Source organism: Myotis myotis, unplaced genomic scaffold (genome assembly GCF_014108235.1).
Source record: "Myotis myotis isolate mMyoMyo1 unplaced genomic scaffold, mMyoMyo1.p scaffold_m19_p_4, whole genome shotgun sequence".
NCBI classification, from domain to species: Eukaryota; Metazoa; Chordata; class Mammalia; order Chiroptera; family Vespertilionidae; genus Myotis; species Myotis myotis.
The window spans coordinates 130256831-130273936 of NW_023416346.1; the positions used below are offsets into that span (position 1 = coordinate 130256831).

Genomic DNA, 17106 nt, shown 5'->3' on the forward strand with positions numbered 1-17106 from the left:
ATTTTTTAAATAGATGTCAGAGAGGAAGGGAGAGGGAGAAACATCCATGATGAGAGAGAATCATGGATCAGCTGCCTCCCGCACGCCCCCTACTGGGGATCGAGCCCACAACCCAGGCCTGTGCCCTGACCGGGAATTGAGCTGTGACCTGCTTCATAGGTTGAAGCTCAACCACTGAGCCACACCGGCCGGGCTGCAGTGTCATCTTGTATTGTTGACCTGTGCGGTACTTCCGGATGTGTCCACCTGTGTATGCCTGTGCACTTCACCTGTTTACCTTTTTGCGTATTATTTCACTGTCTCACAAACATGTTTCTGTCATAGTTTTTTTTTTCGGGCTAATTTCAAGTTGCCTCTTACTTGTTGGACAGTTCAGAAATGTAGTCTGGCCCTGGCCGGTTTGGCTCAGTGGATAGAGCATTGGCCTGCAGACTGAAGGGTCCCAGGTTCGATTCCGGTTGAGGACACATGCCCGGGTTGCGGGCACATCCCCAGTAGGGGTGTATAGGAGGCAGCTGATCGATGTTTCTCTCATCGATGTTTCTAACTCTCTATCCCTCTCCCTTCCTCTCTGTAAAAAATCAATAAAATATATTTTTTAAAAATAACAAATAAAGCATGTCTCTTTAAAAAACAGAAAGAAATGTAGTCTGCTATCCCTCCTTGCGCAGGTCGGCTCCGAGGCCCATCGGTAGCATAGGCCCCTAGCCGATCCTGCCCGTTGGTAAGTTTCCTCCCAAGGTGATCCTGACCAGGGATCGCCTGGTGTCCGCTCCCTTGAACACTGGGCACCACAGCCGCGCAGGGCACACGGCGTGGCACGGGGAGGCAGAGGGGTGTGTGCAGCTCGGGCACAAGGCAGGGACTGCGATGCAGAGACGCCTCTGCAAGGATCGGCCGCCCGAACCCTCCGCGTGAGGGCGACACACAGAGGCTCCCGTTCCCTTTTCACGGTTCAAAGCCCATCCCACGGGCTCCCGGCAGAAGCGGCGGCTGCTTTCCCAGGGCGAAGGGGGAGGAGCCGCACCGTCCAAAGCAGCCAGCAGGCTGCGCGCTGGCTCAGGCCAGGCGTTGGCGAGCATTCCCTGGGGTTTCCCACGGTCTGCGCAAGCGTGTCCCAGGGAGGAGCGGTTCAGGCTTGCCAACGTCAGTCTGTTCCGGCCTCTGTGAGAGCAGCTGCGGCTCGCAGTGCCAGTGCCGGGCGGGCCCTTTTGAAGTGGCGGCCTTTTGTTCGGGGCTCTGCTTCCCATCTGGCAGCGCGGGCCTGTCTGCCGTCCCCGGGGACAGGAAGCCGGGTCCCCTGGTCTCCAGGATGGAGGCGCAGGCGCTGAGCCCAGACTCTGCCTCAGCGCCTCAAACTGCAAAGCTGGGGTGGCACTGTGGGTGGCACTGTGGGTGAGCCGGGGTGGGAGGGCACCCTCAGCGTCTGTGGTCAAGTGTTGACACCTTGCCTAGGTGGATGGGAAGAAACCTAGAGAGCCGCCCACTGACTGCGGGGAGAGGGCTTCGGGGCTGCCGATGGACCTACTGGGTTTACTGATGATGAGAAATACAGTAGAGGCGTTTGTGTTTTGTTTTTATTGATTTCCAAGAGGAAGGGAGAGGGGGAGGGAGAGAGAGAGAAAGAGCGATGTGAGAGAAACATGGATCAGCTGCCTCCTGCACGCCCCCTACTGGAGATGGAACCCTGACCTCCTGGTTCATAGGTCGATACTCAACCACTGAGCCTGCGGGGGCCGGGCTGGGTTTTGTTTTTAAACAAAGCTTGGGTTAGTAGAGCCATAACCTGGAAGCAGCTCTTTCATTTTCAACCATAAAGAGCTATTTCCTTTTTAAGCTTCACTCTAGGATGCTTATTATTAGTACTGATATAATTTTGAAACTTTTGTCTGTCTAGAACAGTGGTTCTCAATCTTGGCTGCACATGAGAATCACCTGGGAATCTTTTTAAAATCCTGATTTCTGGGCCTCATCCTCCGGAAATTCTATTTCTTTGTTACTAATGTGGCCCCACCCCATAACAAAGAAACAGAATTTCCAAAGGATGAGGCCCAGAAATCAGGATTTTAAAAAGATTCCCAGGTGATTCTAATGTGCAGCCAAGGTTGAGAACCACTGCTCTAGAATCAAGCGTGATTTTTTTTTTTAAATATATTTTATTGATTTTTTACAGAGAGGAAGGGAGAGAGACAGAGAGTTAGAAACATCCATGAGAGAGAAACATCGATCAGCTGCCTCCTGCACATCCCCCACTGGGGATGTGCCCGCAACCAGGTTACATGCCCTTGACCGGAATCAAACCCGGGACCCTTCAGTCCGCAGGCTGACGCTCTATCCACTGAGCCAAACCGGTTTCGGCAAGCGTGATTTTCAATGTATAGTGAACCATGCAGGCAATTATAGCAGTTAAGAAAGTCTGGATACACTTGAATAACATTCTTTTCTAAACAGAATTACTCTTGGAAGTTCCTTTCAAATGTCAAAAGCGAACCTACACCGCTGAGCTGAGTAATAAATGGAACAGATTTGATAGGGGGAGGGGGAGAAAGGGAGAGAGAGAGAGAGAGAGAGAGAGAGAGAGAGTGTGTGTGTGTGTGGTTAGGCCCAGTCTCCCTTTCTTTAAGGTTCATTTGTTGATTTTAAATGCAAACGCTGCTTCTGTGGGCCTGTTTCCTCGAGGGAGGGGAGTGTAGCGATGATAAAGCATTGTTTTCGCGCAGCCCACACCAGTCCCCGTTCCTGGTCGTGTGGTGCCTGTAAACCTTCTGATTGGAAACGGCAGAGCCCCCTCAGGAGAGATCAGGCTGGAGAGAGGCGGGCTTTTCTGGCAGATCAGTTAAGAGGAGATGGAGTTTGGGGGCCTCGATTCCGCAGAATCCAGCCCCTGGGAGGCTTGGTGAAAGGGGAGAAGGCTGACCCCCGACCTCTGGCGCCCCTCCCCCACCCCCTCCGGATCCAGCATCGCCCTCGTGAGGCCTCGTGGCCTCGCAGAGGCCGCAGGGCCCCCGCCGCGCCCGCGCCTTTTCTGCAAACTCCAGACGGGCGGGGGGTAGTGGGGGGAGCCCAGAGCACATGATGCCCCCCGCCCGGCCGGCGCACATGACCCAGGCGGCCCGCGGGTCCCGGCAGACCTGGGCCGCGGCTTCAGCACCGACATGGCCTCCCCGCGCCTCGGGACCTTCTGCTGCCCCACGCGGGACGCCGCCACGCAGCTCGTGCTGGGCTTCCAGCCGCGGGCCTTCAACGCGCTGTGCCTGGGCAGCGGCGCGCTCCGCCTGGCGCTCGGCCTCCTGCAGCTGCTGCCCGGGCGCCGGCCCGCGGCCCCCGCGGGGTCCCTCACCTCCCCGCGGGCTCCGGCTCGCGCCCCCGCGTCCACCCGAATCCTGCGCGCCGCTGTCGCCTGCGACGTGCTCGGCTGCCTGGGTGAGGGCGCGGCCCCAGGGTGGCCCTGGTCCGGGCACAGTGAGGGCGCGCGGCCCGCGGGGGGGATCTGGTTGGTGCCTGGGTGAGGGCGCGCTGCCCGCGAGTGGGATCTGGTTGGTGCCTGGGTGAGGGCGCGCTGCCCGCGAGTGGGATCTGGTTGGTGCCTGGGTGAGGGCGCGCAGCCCGCGGGGGGGATCTGGTTGGTGCCTGGGTGAGGGCGCGCGGCCCGCGGGGGGGATCTGGTTGGTGCCTGGGTGAGGGCGCGCAGCCCGCGGGGGGGATCTGGTTGGTGCCTGGGTGAGGGCGCGCAGCCCGCGGGGGGGCTCTGGTTGGTGCCTGGGTGAGGGCGCGTGGCCCGCGAGTGGGATCTGGTTGGTGCCTGGGTGAGGGCGCGCAGCCCGCGGGGGGGATCTGGTTGGTGCCTGGGTGAGGGCGCGTGGCCCGCGAGTGGGACCTGGTTGGTGCCTGGGTGAGGGCGCGCAGCCCGCGGGGGGGATCTGGTTGGTGCCTGGGTGAGGGCGCGTGGCCCGCGGGGGGGATCTGGTTGGTGCCTGGGTGAGGGCGCGCGGCCCGCGGGGGGGATCTGGTTGGTGCCTGGGTGAGGGCGCGTGGCCCGCGAGTGGGATCTGGTTGGTGCCTGGGTGAGGGCGCGCGGCCCGCGGGGGGGATCTGGTTGGTGCCTGGGTGAGGGCGCGCGGCCCGCGGGGGGGATCTGGTTGGTGCCTGGGTGAGGGCGCGTGGCCCGCGAGTGGGATCTGGTTGGTGCCTGGGTGAGGGCGCGTGGCCAGCGGGTGGGATCTGGTTGGTGCCTGGGTGAGGGCGCGCAGCCCGCGGGGGGGATCTGGTTGCTGCCTGGGTGAGGGCGCGTGGCCCGCGGGGGGGGGGATCTGGTTGCTGCCTGGGTGAGAGCGCGTGGCCCGCGGGGGGGATCTGGTTGGTGCCTGGGTGAGGGCGCGTGGCCCGCGGGGGGGGGGGGGGGATCTGGTTGCTGCCTGGGTAAAAGCGTGGCCTGCAGCGGGCAGGGCATCTGCGAGCTCAGGAGCACAAAGGGAGAACCGGTTCCCTGGGGACCGGACAGGAGGACTAGAGGATCCGCGAAACAAGACGGTCCCTAAGAGTTATGGCCAAGGGCCTTAGCCAGTGTGGCTCAGTGGATAGAGTGTCGCGGGAGGATTGAAGGGTCCCGGGTTTGATTTCGGTCAAGGGCACGTACCTCGGTTGCAGAGGGAACATACAGGAACCTCGACCTACACTTGAAGTACGTGTAGTGTTTGAGGAGGATTCCGTATTGGGTCTAATGGGAATAAAGACTGACAAATAATAAGTGTCGGAAGGAAGTGGTCAACAGCGAATTTGTGAGATTCTTCAGTGCAGTTGTAAGAGGATGCAGCAAGTTTCTTCCTAAACTTCAACAGTGTGCTCTAACACTCTTTTCTGTATGAATAAGAGTTAACACGGACATTAAAATTATAGCCAAGCCCGAGATGGTGTCACTCAATGGATAGAGCAGCCTGTGGACTGAAGGGTCCGGGTTCCATTCTGGTCAAGGGCACATGCCCTGGTTGCAGGCTTGATCCCCAGTAGGGGAGCATGCAGGAGGCAGCCAATCAATGATTCTCCTTCATCACTGATGTTTCTGTCTCTCTTCCTCTCCCTTCCTCTCTGAAATCAATGAAAATATATTATATATATATATAGCCGAGAAGTAACTGATTTGCTATTTCCATAATCACTTCTTAATGCCAAGTAAACACAAAATACAGGAACACGCTATGGCTGATGGTGGTTTGTTAGACAGGCATGCCGGGATGGCTTTGCCACCATCGCAGTTACTCTGTGTGCACATCAACATGGGCGTTACTTCCCTCTCTTTCTCCTCCCTTCTTTCTCTCTCCCTTTCTGTCCCATCTGCGAATCAATCTGTCCATCCATCCGTCCATCCATCCATCCATCCATCCATCCATCACAGAGCAACAACTCAGCTTTAGATCCACATCAGGATCGGGTAAAAAATGGGCTCATTCTCGCCTCCAATTCCCGCCCAGGTGTCATGGTCCGGGCGGCAGTGTGGCTAGGATTCCCTGATTTTGTTCAGACCATGAATGTGGGGAACGGGACGGACATCTGGCCTGCTGCCTTCTGCGTGGGGAGTGCGGTGAGTGCTCGCCCTCTGTTCGCCCCTCCTCTCTGGCTGAGCTCCTGATGTGCCCTGGTCCTCAAAGAGTCTCCCCCCCCCCCCCCAACCCTCAGACCTAACTCCCTCCCCAGAACTGATGACCAGGGGCCCTGGGTTGTCGACCTCTGTGATTTTAATGTGGCTTCTCCCTCCCTCCCCCTCAGCGCATGTGCATACAGTCCTGCAAGCCTTACCTTAGGCCAGCGGTTTTCAACCTGTGGGTCGCGACCCCTTTGGCGGTCGAACGACCCTTTCACAGGGGTCGCCTAAGACCATCCTGCATATCAGATATTTACATGACGATTCATCACAGTAACAACATGACAGTGATGAAGTAGCAACGAAAATCATTTTATGGTTGGGTCACAGCATGAGGAACTGTATTTAAAGGGCCAGAAGGTTGAGAACCACTGCCTTAGGCAGAGCCACAGTCAGAACCAGCTGGCTGAAAGGGAGAGAGAGAGAGAAAGAGAGAAAGAAAGGGAGGGAGGGAGGGGGGGGGGAGGGAGGGAGAGGGAGAGGGAGGGAGAGAGAGAGAGAGAGAGAGAGAGAGAGAGAGAGAGAGAGAGAAGAAGAAGAAAGAAAGCTACTGAGTTATTGGCTGCATTTTGCCTAATGAAATATATATATATTTAAATACACATGGTCCACCAAGATAACGTCCAGTGAGCGATCTCGGCCCACGGAGGCTGCCTGGACCCTCCATTTGTAGAGAATTGTCAGCCCCGCCCCCTCCATGGCTGCCCACTGCATCCCCGGAGCCTCGTCTCCCATGAGAAGGCCCTTCTGCCTGTCCTGCCCACACCCCTTCGTTCTCAGCAAAAGCGCTTCTGGCCCGGAGACCCTATGAGCCCTCGGGCGGTCTACGCCCCACAGCTGAACCCTCAGGGCTCGCGGGGCAGGCGCTGAGCAGACCCGGACAGAGGCGCACAGCTGTCCCCGCCACACCGCCCTGGTTTCCAGGCCTGCCCAGTGTGTCCCAGGCTGCCCTGTGCGCCTCCTGACGACAGAGGGCGGCGAGGGTCATCTCTGGCTTGGGGCAGCCTGGCGCCCGGGCCCTGGGGCCCTGATGGCCACCTTCCCGCCCACAGGTGTGGATCCAGCTGCTCTACAGCACCTGCTTCTGGTGGCTGTTCTGCTACGCGGTGGACGCCTACCTGGTGATCCGGAGGTCGTCGGGACTGAGGTAGGCGGAGGAGGGGGGCCGCTCTGGTGCCCTGGCCCCGGGAAAGGTGTGCCGCCATTTAGCCAGGTCTCATCGCCAGACAGACACCTGCAGCCTCACCGAGGACAGCCCCTCCCCTTTGAGCCTGACACCCACCTCGGTTGCAGGCCGATCCCTGGTCCAGTGCGGGAGGAGTGGTGCGTGCAGGAGGCAACCCGTGGATGTGTCTCTCTCACATCAGTGTTTCTCTGTCTGTGTCTCTCCTCCTCCCTTCCACTCTCTCTGAAAATCAGTGGGAAAATATCCTCGGATGAGGATTAACAACAAGACCCATTGTCTTGTAGTGAATTCCCGGAATTGTGCCGCCATCACCATCATCTAGTTTATGACGCTTTAACCCCCCGCCCCCCCCCAATGTCTGTGCTGGTTAGTAGTCACTGTCCGTCCATTCTCCCCTCTCCTCAGCCCCCCACAGCTGCTAATCTACTCTCTGTGCCTAGATCTGCCTGTTCTGGACGTTTCTCATAAATGGAATCATACGCTATACAACCTTTTGTGTCGGCTTCTTAAACTTCGCATAACATTTCCAAGGTGTGTCCACGCTGTAGCATCTATCAGCGCTTCATTCCTGTTCGTTGCTGAGTAATATTCCACTGCAGGGCCGTGGGCACTTTATCCGTTTATCACTGATGGGCATGGAGGGGGTGCCATTGTGCGGCGATTAGGAATAGAGCTGCAGTGACATGTGGACGCAAGTGCTTGTGAGGACGCGCGTTTTCCGCTCATCCCAGGGTGGGAGCTCCGGGCGGAAGCCCCGGGCCATCGCGTCCCTGAGTATAACCGCGTAAGGAGCTGCTGCGCTGCTTTCCGCGAGGTGCTTTCTCAGCAGCTGGGAGCGCTGGCTCTGCGTTCCCGCGTCTGTGCTAACGACACGTGTTACTTTCTGTGCATGTGTGTGGCTTTGAGAGTGTCAGCCCTCCTGGTGTGCGCAGTGCTAGCTCACTGTGGCGTTGGTTGGTTTGGTTTGTTTTGTGTGGGAATCCTCACCCTGGCTCAGACAACTGGATATCGACATAAAAGAATAAAGGTAGGCCTTTTCCTCAGCTACACAAAGCAGCTCTTCCACTCTCTCTAAAAAGTGGAAGAGCGAGGGAAAGACAGAGAAACATTGATGTGAGAGAAACACACCGATGGGCTGCCTCCTGCAGGCACCCTAACCAGGGCTCAGGCCGGGGAGGAGCCTGCAACCGAGGTACGTACCCTTGACCGGAATCGAACTCGGGACCCTTCGGTCCGTGGGCCGATGCTCCAACCACTGAGCAACCGGCCAGGGTAAAATGGTTCTGTTTTATGAACTCCACCCCAGTAAAAAGAACAGCCGAGGGGCCAACTAAGGCCACTCCTTGCCCGAGTGGGGAGCGCGGGCGTGGCCGGCGCCGCTGGGCCTCCCTGGCTGCGCAGCTGAGGCGGCTCTCTCCTCTCCTAGCATCATCCTGCTCTACCACCTCATGGCCTGGGGCCTGGCCGTGCTGCTCAGCGCCGAGGGGGTGCTCATGCTCTACCACCCGTCCCTGTCCAGGTAAGGCAGCCGCGGAAAGACGGCACCACTTCCCCACCCGGTGCTCTGCGTCTCCGCCGCGACCCCCTCTGGCTCCTCCAACACAAGAGGCTTAGCCTTCCTGTCACTCCTCCTTCCCAGCCACCAGCTCTCCCCCCTCACCTCCCGCACCCCCTCCCACCTGCCCCTCCCCCTCCCCCTGCTTCTCCCCCTCCACCTGCTCTTCCCCCTCTACCTGCTCTTCCCCCTCCCACCTGCTTCTCCCCTTCCTCCTTGGGCCTGAGCAGTCCTCTCCCCTTGGCCTTCACTTCTCCCGCCTCTGCCATTTCCCTCTGCCATATGCATCTCTCCCCTGGTGAGCTCCTCCCGTGGGAGCACAGCTGTGTGGCACCCAGCACGCCACAGGTGTCCCCGAGCCAACGGGAACCCCGTCCCTCTCCCTGGGAAGAGCCACAGAATGATGGCTCCCATGAACCTTAAGAACCGGCGGCATCCACTGGCCGGCTCCCTGAGCGGCCTTGTCCCCGGGGACTGTGCGATTTTCCCGTGAGCAGAGACTGGGGGGTGGGGGGAGGAATCCACCACCCGGGTCCTTTCCATTCTCTCCGTTTCCGGGGGGAACTGCGGAGGCCCCAGCAGGCAGCCCCGGCGGCCCGATCCACCTCCTTGCCAGCGACTCTGCAGTCCCCCAGCCTGCGCTGCTGTCAAGTTTCCTGGGGGCAGAGGCGGAAGGAATCCGGTATCTCCCCTCTGGCCTTCCTGCCTCGTTCCCAGCTGAGCGGCGTCCCGGAATAACTCGGGGGGCCCCCCCTCCGGCAGGTGCGAGCGGGGCTTGGAGCACGCCATCCCGCACTACATCAGCGCCTACCTGCCGCTGCTGCTCGTCCTGCTGGCCAACCCCATCCTGTTCGGCAAGACGGTGACGGCAGGTAAGGACAGGGCAGCGCCCACGTGGTGGCCTGGGGTCCGGATCGTGACACATGCTGTCCTTCTGGAATGATCCGGGGCGCTGGCCTCACCCATCGTCCTCTGAGACAGAAGCAGGATATAGGGGGGCAGTGAGCAGCTGTGTACACCAGGGAGCAAGCCGCTGTGGCCATGGCTGCACGCGTCCTTGGCCAGCGTCCCCTCCAGGCAGCACCTGCCGGCTTCCCGCCCACCCCGCTGTGGCCTGGAGACGGAGCAGCTGGGAAACTGGAGGGAGGCCGGAGCAGAAGGGAGGGGGTGAGGGCCCGAGGGCCTGCTTCCTCCTAAAATGCACTTGGCCCCCGTCTGGTCTCAGCCGAGCAGGAGGCAGGAGGCAGGAGGCAGGAGGCAGAGCACAGGAGATGAGTCCTGTGGCGCAAGGCCGGCTGAGAGTGGCCATGGTCAGCAGGACGCACTGGGAAGGCATCTGGGCTTGGGCTGGGGCTGGGGCTGGGGCTTCATCCCCCCCGCCCATCCCCTCCCCACGGCTCCGCCTCCCCACGGGAATCTCACCCACAGAGTGAGGACCAGGGCGGCCATGATGGAGAACTTGAAATGTGTTTTTAAAATCCTCACCGGAAGATATTTTCCATTTGATCTCCAGAGAGACTGGAAGGGAGAGAGAGGGGGAGAAACATGGATGTGTGTGGCGAGCCGGCACGGCCATGGCATGCTCAGCCCCAGGGCGCCTTATGTGCCAGCCAGCTCAGCCAGGTTCGGTGAGCCTGAGAGGGGGCGGTGAAGGATGGAGAAAAGACAGACAAGAGAAGAAAGCTGCGTCTGGGTGGGACGCTGTCCTCTCTGGTGGAGAGCTAGCGCCAGCGCCACGGACTACAAGCCGAGTTTTTATTTTACAGCAGATGCCACGAGGCAAAGTCAGGGCGTGGTCAAGATGTTTACAACATTCTCGTGGCTTCCGACCCTACTCAACTACATGCACCTGAACTCTATCAAGCCCACGTCACTCAGGCACGTGGGCCACGTGTTCGGACCATAGGTTCAAGCTCACAACTACAGCTGTTGGCTGTAATTGTGCTGGGAAGGCCCTGCCCTCCAAGCTGGGACTTGCACGTGCCCATGAGAGGACTGTGCCATCTCCTTGGTCCGAGGCATGAACCTGTCCGAACACTGCAGCCGCTCCCCACAGAGGTGAGAGAAACACATTCACTGGTTGCCTCCCACACGCGCCCTGACCAGGGCCTGGGATAGAACTTGCAACCCAGGTACGTGCCCTTGGCCAGGAATTGAACCTGTGACCCGTGGACCAACGCTCTGTCCACTGAGCAATGCCAGCTAGGGCTCATTGTTATCACAGAAAATGTAAATCTTTAAAACGTAGCTCCTGAACTAGTAAAACTCAAGTCCGGTTTCATCAGCGCTGAGACGGAGGTCACCAGGTCGCGTAAGATGTTACCATTGGGCTCTGCTCCAGGGCCCCCTGCTCGTCCTGAGCGTCGCGCATGCCCTCTCTCCACAGTGGCCTCGCTACTAAAAGGGAGACAAGGCGTCTACACGGAGAAGGAGAGGCGGATGGGAGCCATGATCAAGACCCGATTCTTCAAGATCATGCTGGTTGTCGTTGTCTGGTAACCTGTCTTCTGCTCCTTGTACTTGCCACTGGGAAGGGACATGCAGGCCCCTGGGCAATTTGCTTGTCCACGAGGGACCTGAGAGTTCTAGAGGAAGGAGTCTTTATATGTATATGTATGTATGTATTTTTTTATTGATTTCAGAGAGGAAAGGAGAGGGAGAGAGATAGAAACACCAATGATGAGAGAGAATCATTGATTGGCTGCCTCCTGCGCGCCCCCTACTGGGGAGGAGCCGGAAACCCAGGCATATGCTCTTTTTTAAAATTTTTTTTTTATTGATTTCAGAGAGGAAGGGAGAGGGAGAGAGAGACTGAAACATCACTGATGAGAGAGAATCATGGACCGGCAGCCTCCTGCACGCCCCCCACTGGGGATCGAGCCTGCAACCTGGGCGTGTGCCCTTGCCAGGAATTAAACCCGGGATCCTTCAGTCCGCAGGGCGATGCTCTACCCATTGAGCAAAACTGGCTAGGGCTAGGCATATGCTCTTGACCAGAACAAATCCTGGACCCTTCAGTCTTCAGGCCGCCCCTCTATCCACTGAGTCACACCAGCCAGGGCCCAAGGGAGGAGTCTTTGGAGAGGAAACCTTTGGCTCTGGGCTAGCGGCCCTTCGAGGAAATGCACACAGGACAGAAGGCAAGTCCACAGCCCCTCAGCGTCTGCAAAGAGTCAGATCCACGGAGATGGGACAGGAAGCCCTTAGAACACAACCCCGGCTTCACAATCCCAGCCCCAGCATCCGGGTGCCCCCTGCCAGGTTACCATGGAAACACAGCATTGGCCCTGCCTTCTCAGTCCACCCACTCGTGTCAGTCTTGGCACCAGCTGCCAGTATCTAAGAAGCTCCAAGGGCGAGGGCACAGCTTTGGTGGGATGCGTCAGAGCTCAGGCCAGAAGGGTAGAGAGCAATTTCTCTCTCCTCAGTTTCCCCCCCGCAGGCCTTCTGCCCAACGTGGACTCTTTGAAATAGACCTGTGTTGCCCTGACTGGTGTTGCCCAGTGGATAGCGCATCAGCCTGTGGACTGAAGAGTCACGGGTTTGATTCTGGTCAAGGGCACATGCCTGGGTTGTGGGCTTGATCCCTCATAGGGGGTGTGCAGGAGGCAGCCGATCCATGATTCTCTCTCATCATTGATGTTTCTCTCTCTCCCTCTCCCTTACTCTCTGAAATCAATAAAAATGTATTTTTAAAAAAGAGAGAGAGAGAGAGAGAAATAGACTTGTGCCCCATGCACGGCAGCAGGTTACAATCAGAAAACTGATTCACCTAACTCAGCAGATACTGCAGGCAGGCCTGATGGCATCTGGATGGCTTGGCTTCCTGGCCCTACGGGACACATTAAGGTTCAACCATGAAATTCCAGCAAAGGTAGTCAGTTACCATTCTTGTTGTGTTTATGCAAACATCAGGATAAATTAATCTTGATTTGGCTTTTTGATAGCCATGGAGGAATTTTAAGAAGAAAAATCCTATTTCAATAGAAGTTGTTAAATCTAAAATGGTTTCTTTCCCTTCCACCGGACCATTTGTTAAGCGTATAGGGATAGTTCAGTTGATAGTTCTGTGTGCCCACTACGGGTCTGTAGCAATGGTGAAATAGAAATGCAGTCCGTCTCATGATTGAGCCGGAAGTTCCAAGACAAAGGGGGGAATGAAAGGGCGAGGACTACACCCTCCACCTTGCCCCAGGGTAAGGGCTACGCCCTCCATCTTGCCCCAGGGTAAGGGCTATGCCCTCCATCTTGCCCCAGGGTAAGGGCTATGCTCTCCATCTTACCTTGGCCATGTGCTCAGCAAGGCTTCTTCCCGGAAGCCAAGCCTCTGCTAGCCACACCCAGGACTTCTTTAAACTAACCAATGACAATCAAGGGAAGTCGCCATAGATATGACCACATCCTGTGTAACAAGACACCGACTTGCGCCTGGCCAATCGGCAGGGCCCACAGTCCTTTCTCCTCCCCTTACCCCAACCCCCTATAAAACCTCTCTCCACACAGAGTTTTCTCTCTCGGCCACTTGGCTTGCCGTTGTGTCGGTGAGTGTGGTGGACGGGGAGCTCAAGCTAGCTTGAAATGAAGGACTCTTTGCTTTTGCATCGGACTCGCTGGCTCCCTGGTGGGCCCTTGGGAATCTTGAAATCTGGGCACAACAGTCACCTCCTCAGGGAGCTCTTCTCCAAGGAGCTCTGGGCCGGAGATAAGAACACAGATAACAGGGGCACCACCAGGGGCCGCTCTCCACCCGCAGTGGCCTCCTCTACCTTCAGACTCAAAACAAGTAGAGCATTTTTCTCTCCCACTTCGCAGTACATAAAAGTGCCCACTAGGTGGGGGTAAAGTGAAAAAAGAAAAGAAAACCCTTAGTTGCCGCAAAGCAACGTGTCCCAGGCGGGCCTGCCTTTGTGGGCGTGGCCACTCATGTGATGCCAGGAGGCTCGGGCACTGCGAGGGGAGGCGTCATTATTTCTCTTAAAGCCTCATGAGCTGGCCTTGCCCGTCTCACTGCCTCCCAACAATCACATCAAAACATTCGGACATCAGCCCTAGCCCTTGTGGCCCAGTGGATAGAGCGTCGGCCTGTGGACCAATGGGCCCCAGGTTCCATTCCGGTCAAGGGCATGTACCTGGGTTGCAGGCTCCTCCTTGGCCCAGGCCCTGGTCGGGGCTCGTGCTGGATGCTTGTCTCTGTCTTTCCTCTCTCTTCCACTCTCTCTGAAAATCAATGGAAAAATATCCTCGGGTGAGGATTAAAACAAACAAACAAACAAACAAATAAAACATCTGAACATAAATGTCAGATAAGGTTTGCTTTGATCTTGGTCCAAACCATATGCCACGCTTCGAACGAAGACCAACTTTGGGGTTGATGGAGGGTTTGTCTGTCTCTGCATGGGACGGGGAAGCAGCTGTGGGTCTTCTGTCAAATTCTGATGGGGGGGCAGTGCTTGCGGCCACCCCCGGAGGACCGTGAGCTCTGGGGAGATGCGCCCCCTGCCCCCAGTGCGTGAGCTCGCCCTCTGCGGCTGATGTCCTCCCCGGGCGGGCGGGCCATTGTCTTTCTCACAGTTGGTTGTCGAACATCATCAATGAAAGCCTTCTCTTCTATCTGGAGATGCAACCGGACATCAACGGAGGCGCTTTGAAATATGTCAGAAATGCGGCCAAGACCACGTGGTTTATTATGGTAGGTCAATCCTGATTTTAAATTTTCCTCTTGCAAAATAAAGCCCAGCCCTGGCCCATGTGACTCGGTTGGTTGAGCGTCATCCCTGCACCGAAAGATGCGGGTTCCATTCCCGCCCAGGGCACATGCCCAGGAGGGGCGTGCAGGAGGCAGCCTGTCTCTGTTTCTCTCTTATCGATGTTTCTCTCTCTCTTCCTCTCTCTGAAATGAATGTAAAAATACGTTTTAAAAGATTATAAATGTAGCCCTGGCCGGTTTGGCTCAGTGTGTCTCTCTCATGTCGATGTTTTTTTTCCTTCCGCTCTCTCTGGAAATCAATGGAAAAAATATCCTCTGTTAAGGATTAAAAATATATATATAAACATAAAAAATTATACTAAATACAGCTACATAATAACACACATCAAAATATATTGGCTAGAAATACACGGGATGGTCAGGTGGAAGCACATGGGTACCCCCCCCCCCCCCCCGCTTCCGTTAGATTGCGTTTATAATAAAGACACAAACACGGGCCGGGCCTGTGGCTCAGGGGTTGAGCATCAACCTATGAACCGGGAGGTCACGATTGGATTCCTGGTCAGGGCACATGCCCAGGTTGCAGGCTTGATCCCCAGTGTGGGGCATGCAAGAGGCAACCAACTGAGGATTCTTTCTCATCATTGATATTTCTGGCTCTCTCTCTCTCTCTCTCTCTCTCTCTCTCTCTCTTCCTTCCTCTCTGAAATCCATAAAAATACTTTAAAAAATATAAACAGGAGCTCTCGGTGGAAAAATACACTTTGTCCTATACAGAATTGATTTTGATGGCGCTTCAAAATCGGAGGAAATCTGATTGGCAAGGACTTGAAAGCAAGACCAGCGCTCCTGCCTCCTCCGGGCTGTGCCTGGCAGTGGCTTGGTGCCTTGGCTCAGCTCTTGTGTGGGTACCGCACAGAAGTGAGGACCGGTTCCCTGCCCGCGGTGGCCTCAGGAGTCTGCGACATCAACCCGCTCGGCCACTCCAGGCGAGGCCAGCAGGGGGCGCGCCGCCTGCTGCCCGCGCTCACCTCACCAGGGTCTCCCTGTCCCCTCCAGGGCATACTGAATCCCGCCCAAGGGTTCCTGTTGTCGCTGGCCTTCTACGGCTGGACCGGATGCCGCCTGGACTTGCAGTCTCCCAGGAAGGAGATCGAGTGGGAGCCCATGACCAGCTCGGCCGCCGAGCGGGCCTGCCCCGCCCACCAGGGCCCCTGCGCGCCCGGTGACAGCCCCGCTTCCAGGAAGGTGGCACGTGTGGGCCGGCACACGTCGGACGAGGCCCTGAGCATGCTGTCTGGAGGTGAGGCCCCGGCTGCGAGGCGGGCGAGCTGCGGGGTCCAGGGCTCCCCCAAGGCCCGTCAGCAACCAAGGTGAGGTGGGATGGAGGTGGTGCCTGTCACCTCCCTCACGCCCGTCGGGGTGTACATGGAACGTCACAGTGCCCCATACTGATGCCAGTCTTGTAGTTCCTCATCTGCCTCTCCTTTCAGCATTTAAAAATATATATTTCTGATTTCAGAGAGGAAGGGGGAGGGAGAGAGAGAAACACCAATGATGAGAGAATCATGGGTCGGCTGCCTCCTGCACGCTCCCTACTGGGGATCGAGCCCACAACCTAGACATGTGCCCTTGACCGGAATCAGACCTGGGACCCTTCAGTCCACAGGCCAATGCTCTATCCACTGAGCCAAACTGGCTAGGGCAAGACCTTTGCTTTCATTCTACTGATAACCCACTGCTCTCCCCCCAAACCACGTGGCATCATCCACGAAAGGACCACTCGGAGGTGTCTGAGTTTGACAGAAGGGGGTCTCCCTCTCGTGGGGCACCTCCTGGAGTTGAGCGCAGGCGGCCAGGCAGCCACCACACTCACTGTGATCTCGTCCACGAACACGTTGCTGAAGCTCATGCAACGCCTCCCAGGACACGACACCATCACAGCCTTCTCTCTTTTCCCCTCCAGGGTCTGATGCCAGCACAATCGAAATCCATATTGCAAGCGGGTCCCGCCAGGCGAACGAGGTTGAAGGTGTTCCCAAAATCCAGGGAGACCTGTGAGAGAGAAAGGGCCTACCCCCCATCCTCCGCTCTACAGCCCTTGTTCCTCAGAAGTGTTCTCACCTTCCCAGCGCCTTTGTCAAGGTGTCCCTCCCCCCAGGCTCACTCTCATCACCATGTCAGAGCATCTTCCCGAGGGTCCTCTTTGTGAAAAGAGAAGCGACGTGCGTGCCCTTGGGAATGGAAGAGTGCCTTGTAGGCCAGTGACTTCCGACCTCTGCGCCACAGGAATATGTACAACACGCAATACCTGGCTGTTTAGTCAGGGGCGCCACCCCTTTCCCTTAGTTTGTCAAATTAAAAAAATGACAACAGCGAACACAATAGCCGTCGGGTGTCATTGAATCAAAAGTATGGCTATTTTCTTTGTCAGATGGGCAAAATATATATTTTTGGGGGTCGCCACCGAATTTTATGTGCCACAAGATGAAAAGGTTAAATATCACTGTTCCAGACCAAATGCTCAGCAGCTTCTGTACACGCTGTACTGTAATGCCACGTCCAAGTCCCTGGGAAAGTTAATAAAGTCATTGAAACCAGGCTCCCAGTCTGGCTTGGGTTCCTTCTGAACAGCACTTCTAGCAAATGCTCTTGGGTAAAGTTACTGATGATGCCAGAAGGGCAGCCAAGTGGAGAAGCAGCTGAGGTGCAGGGCATGTGGATGGGCTGCGCTGCATGTTCTTCATGCACCACCAGAGGGCGCAGAAGAGGCAGCTCACATCAGGAATTCAGCCTTTGCTCCCAACGTGGGGCTGCCTGTTCTTCATGCACCACAAGAGGGCGCAGAAGAGACAGCTCCCATCAGGAATTTAGCCTCTGGTCCTCACATGGGGCTGCATGTCCTTCGTTCACCACAGGAGGGTGCCAAAGAGACGGCTCCTATCAGGAATTCAGCCTTTGGTCTGTGTTGGACTGCATGTTCTCTGTGCATTACAAGAGGGCTCAGAAGAGGCAGGTTT

General features: G+C 56.9%; 1 protein-coding gene across 1 annotated transcript; it reads left to right on the top strand.

The window, feature by feature from the left end:
• Positions 1-3109: 3109 nt before the first annotated feature.
• Positions 3110-16687, top strand: GPR143 (G protein-coupled receptor 143). Its single transcript, XM_036304898.1, has 9 exons — positions 3110-3423; positions 5469-5578; positions 6691-6785; positions 8251-8343; positions 9142-9251; positions 10766-10874; positions 13951-14068; positions 15146-15389; positions 16053-16687. Exons 1-9 carry the CDS (start codon positions 3156-3158, stop codon positions 16145-16147), a joined length of 1242 nt encoding a protein of 413 aa, XP_036160791.1. The 5' UTR covers positions 3110-3155; the 3' UTR covers positions 16148-16687.
• Positions 16688-17106: the final 419 nt, after the last annotated feature.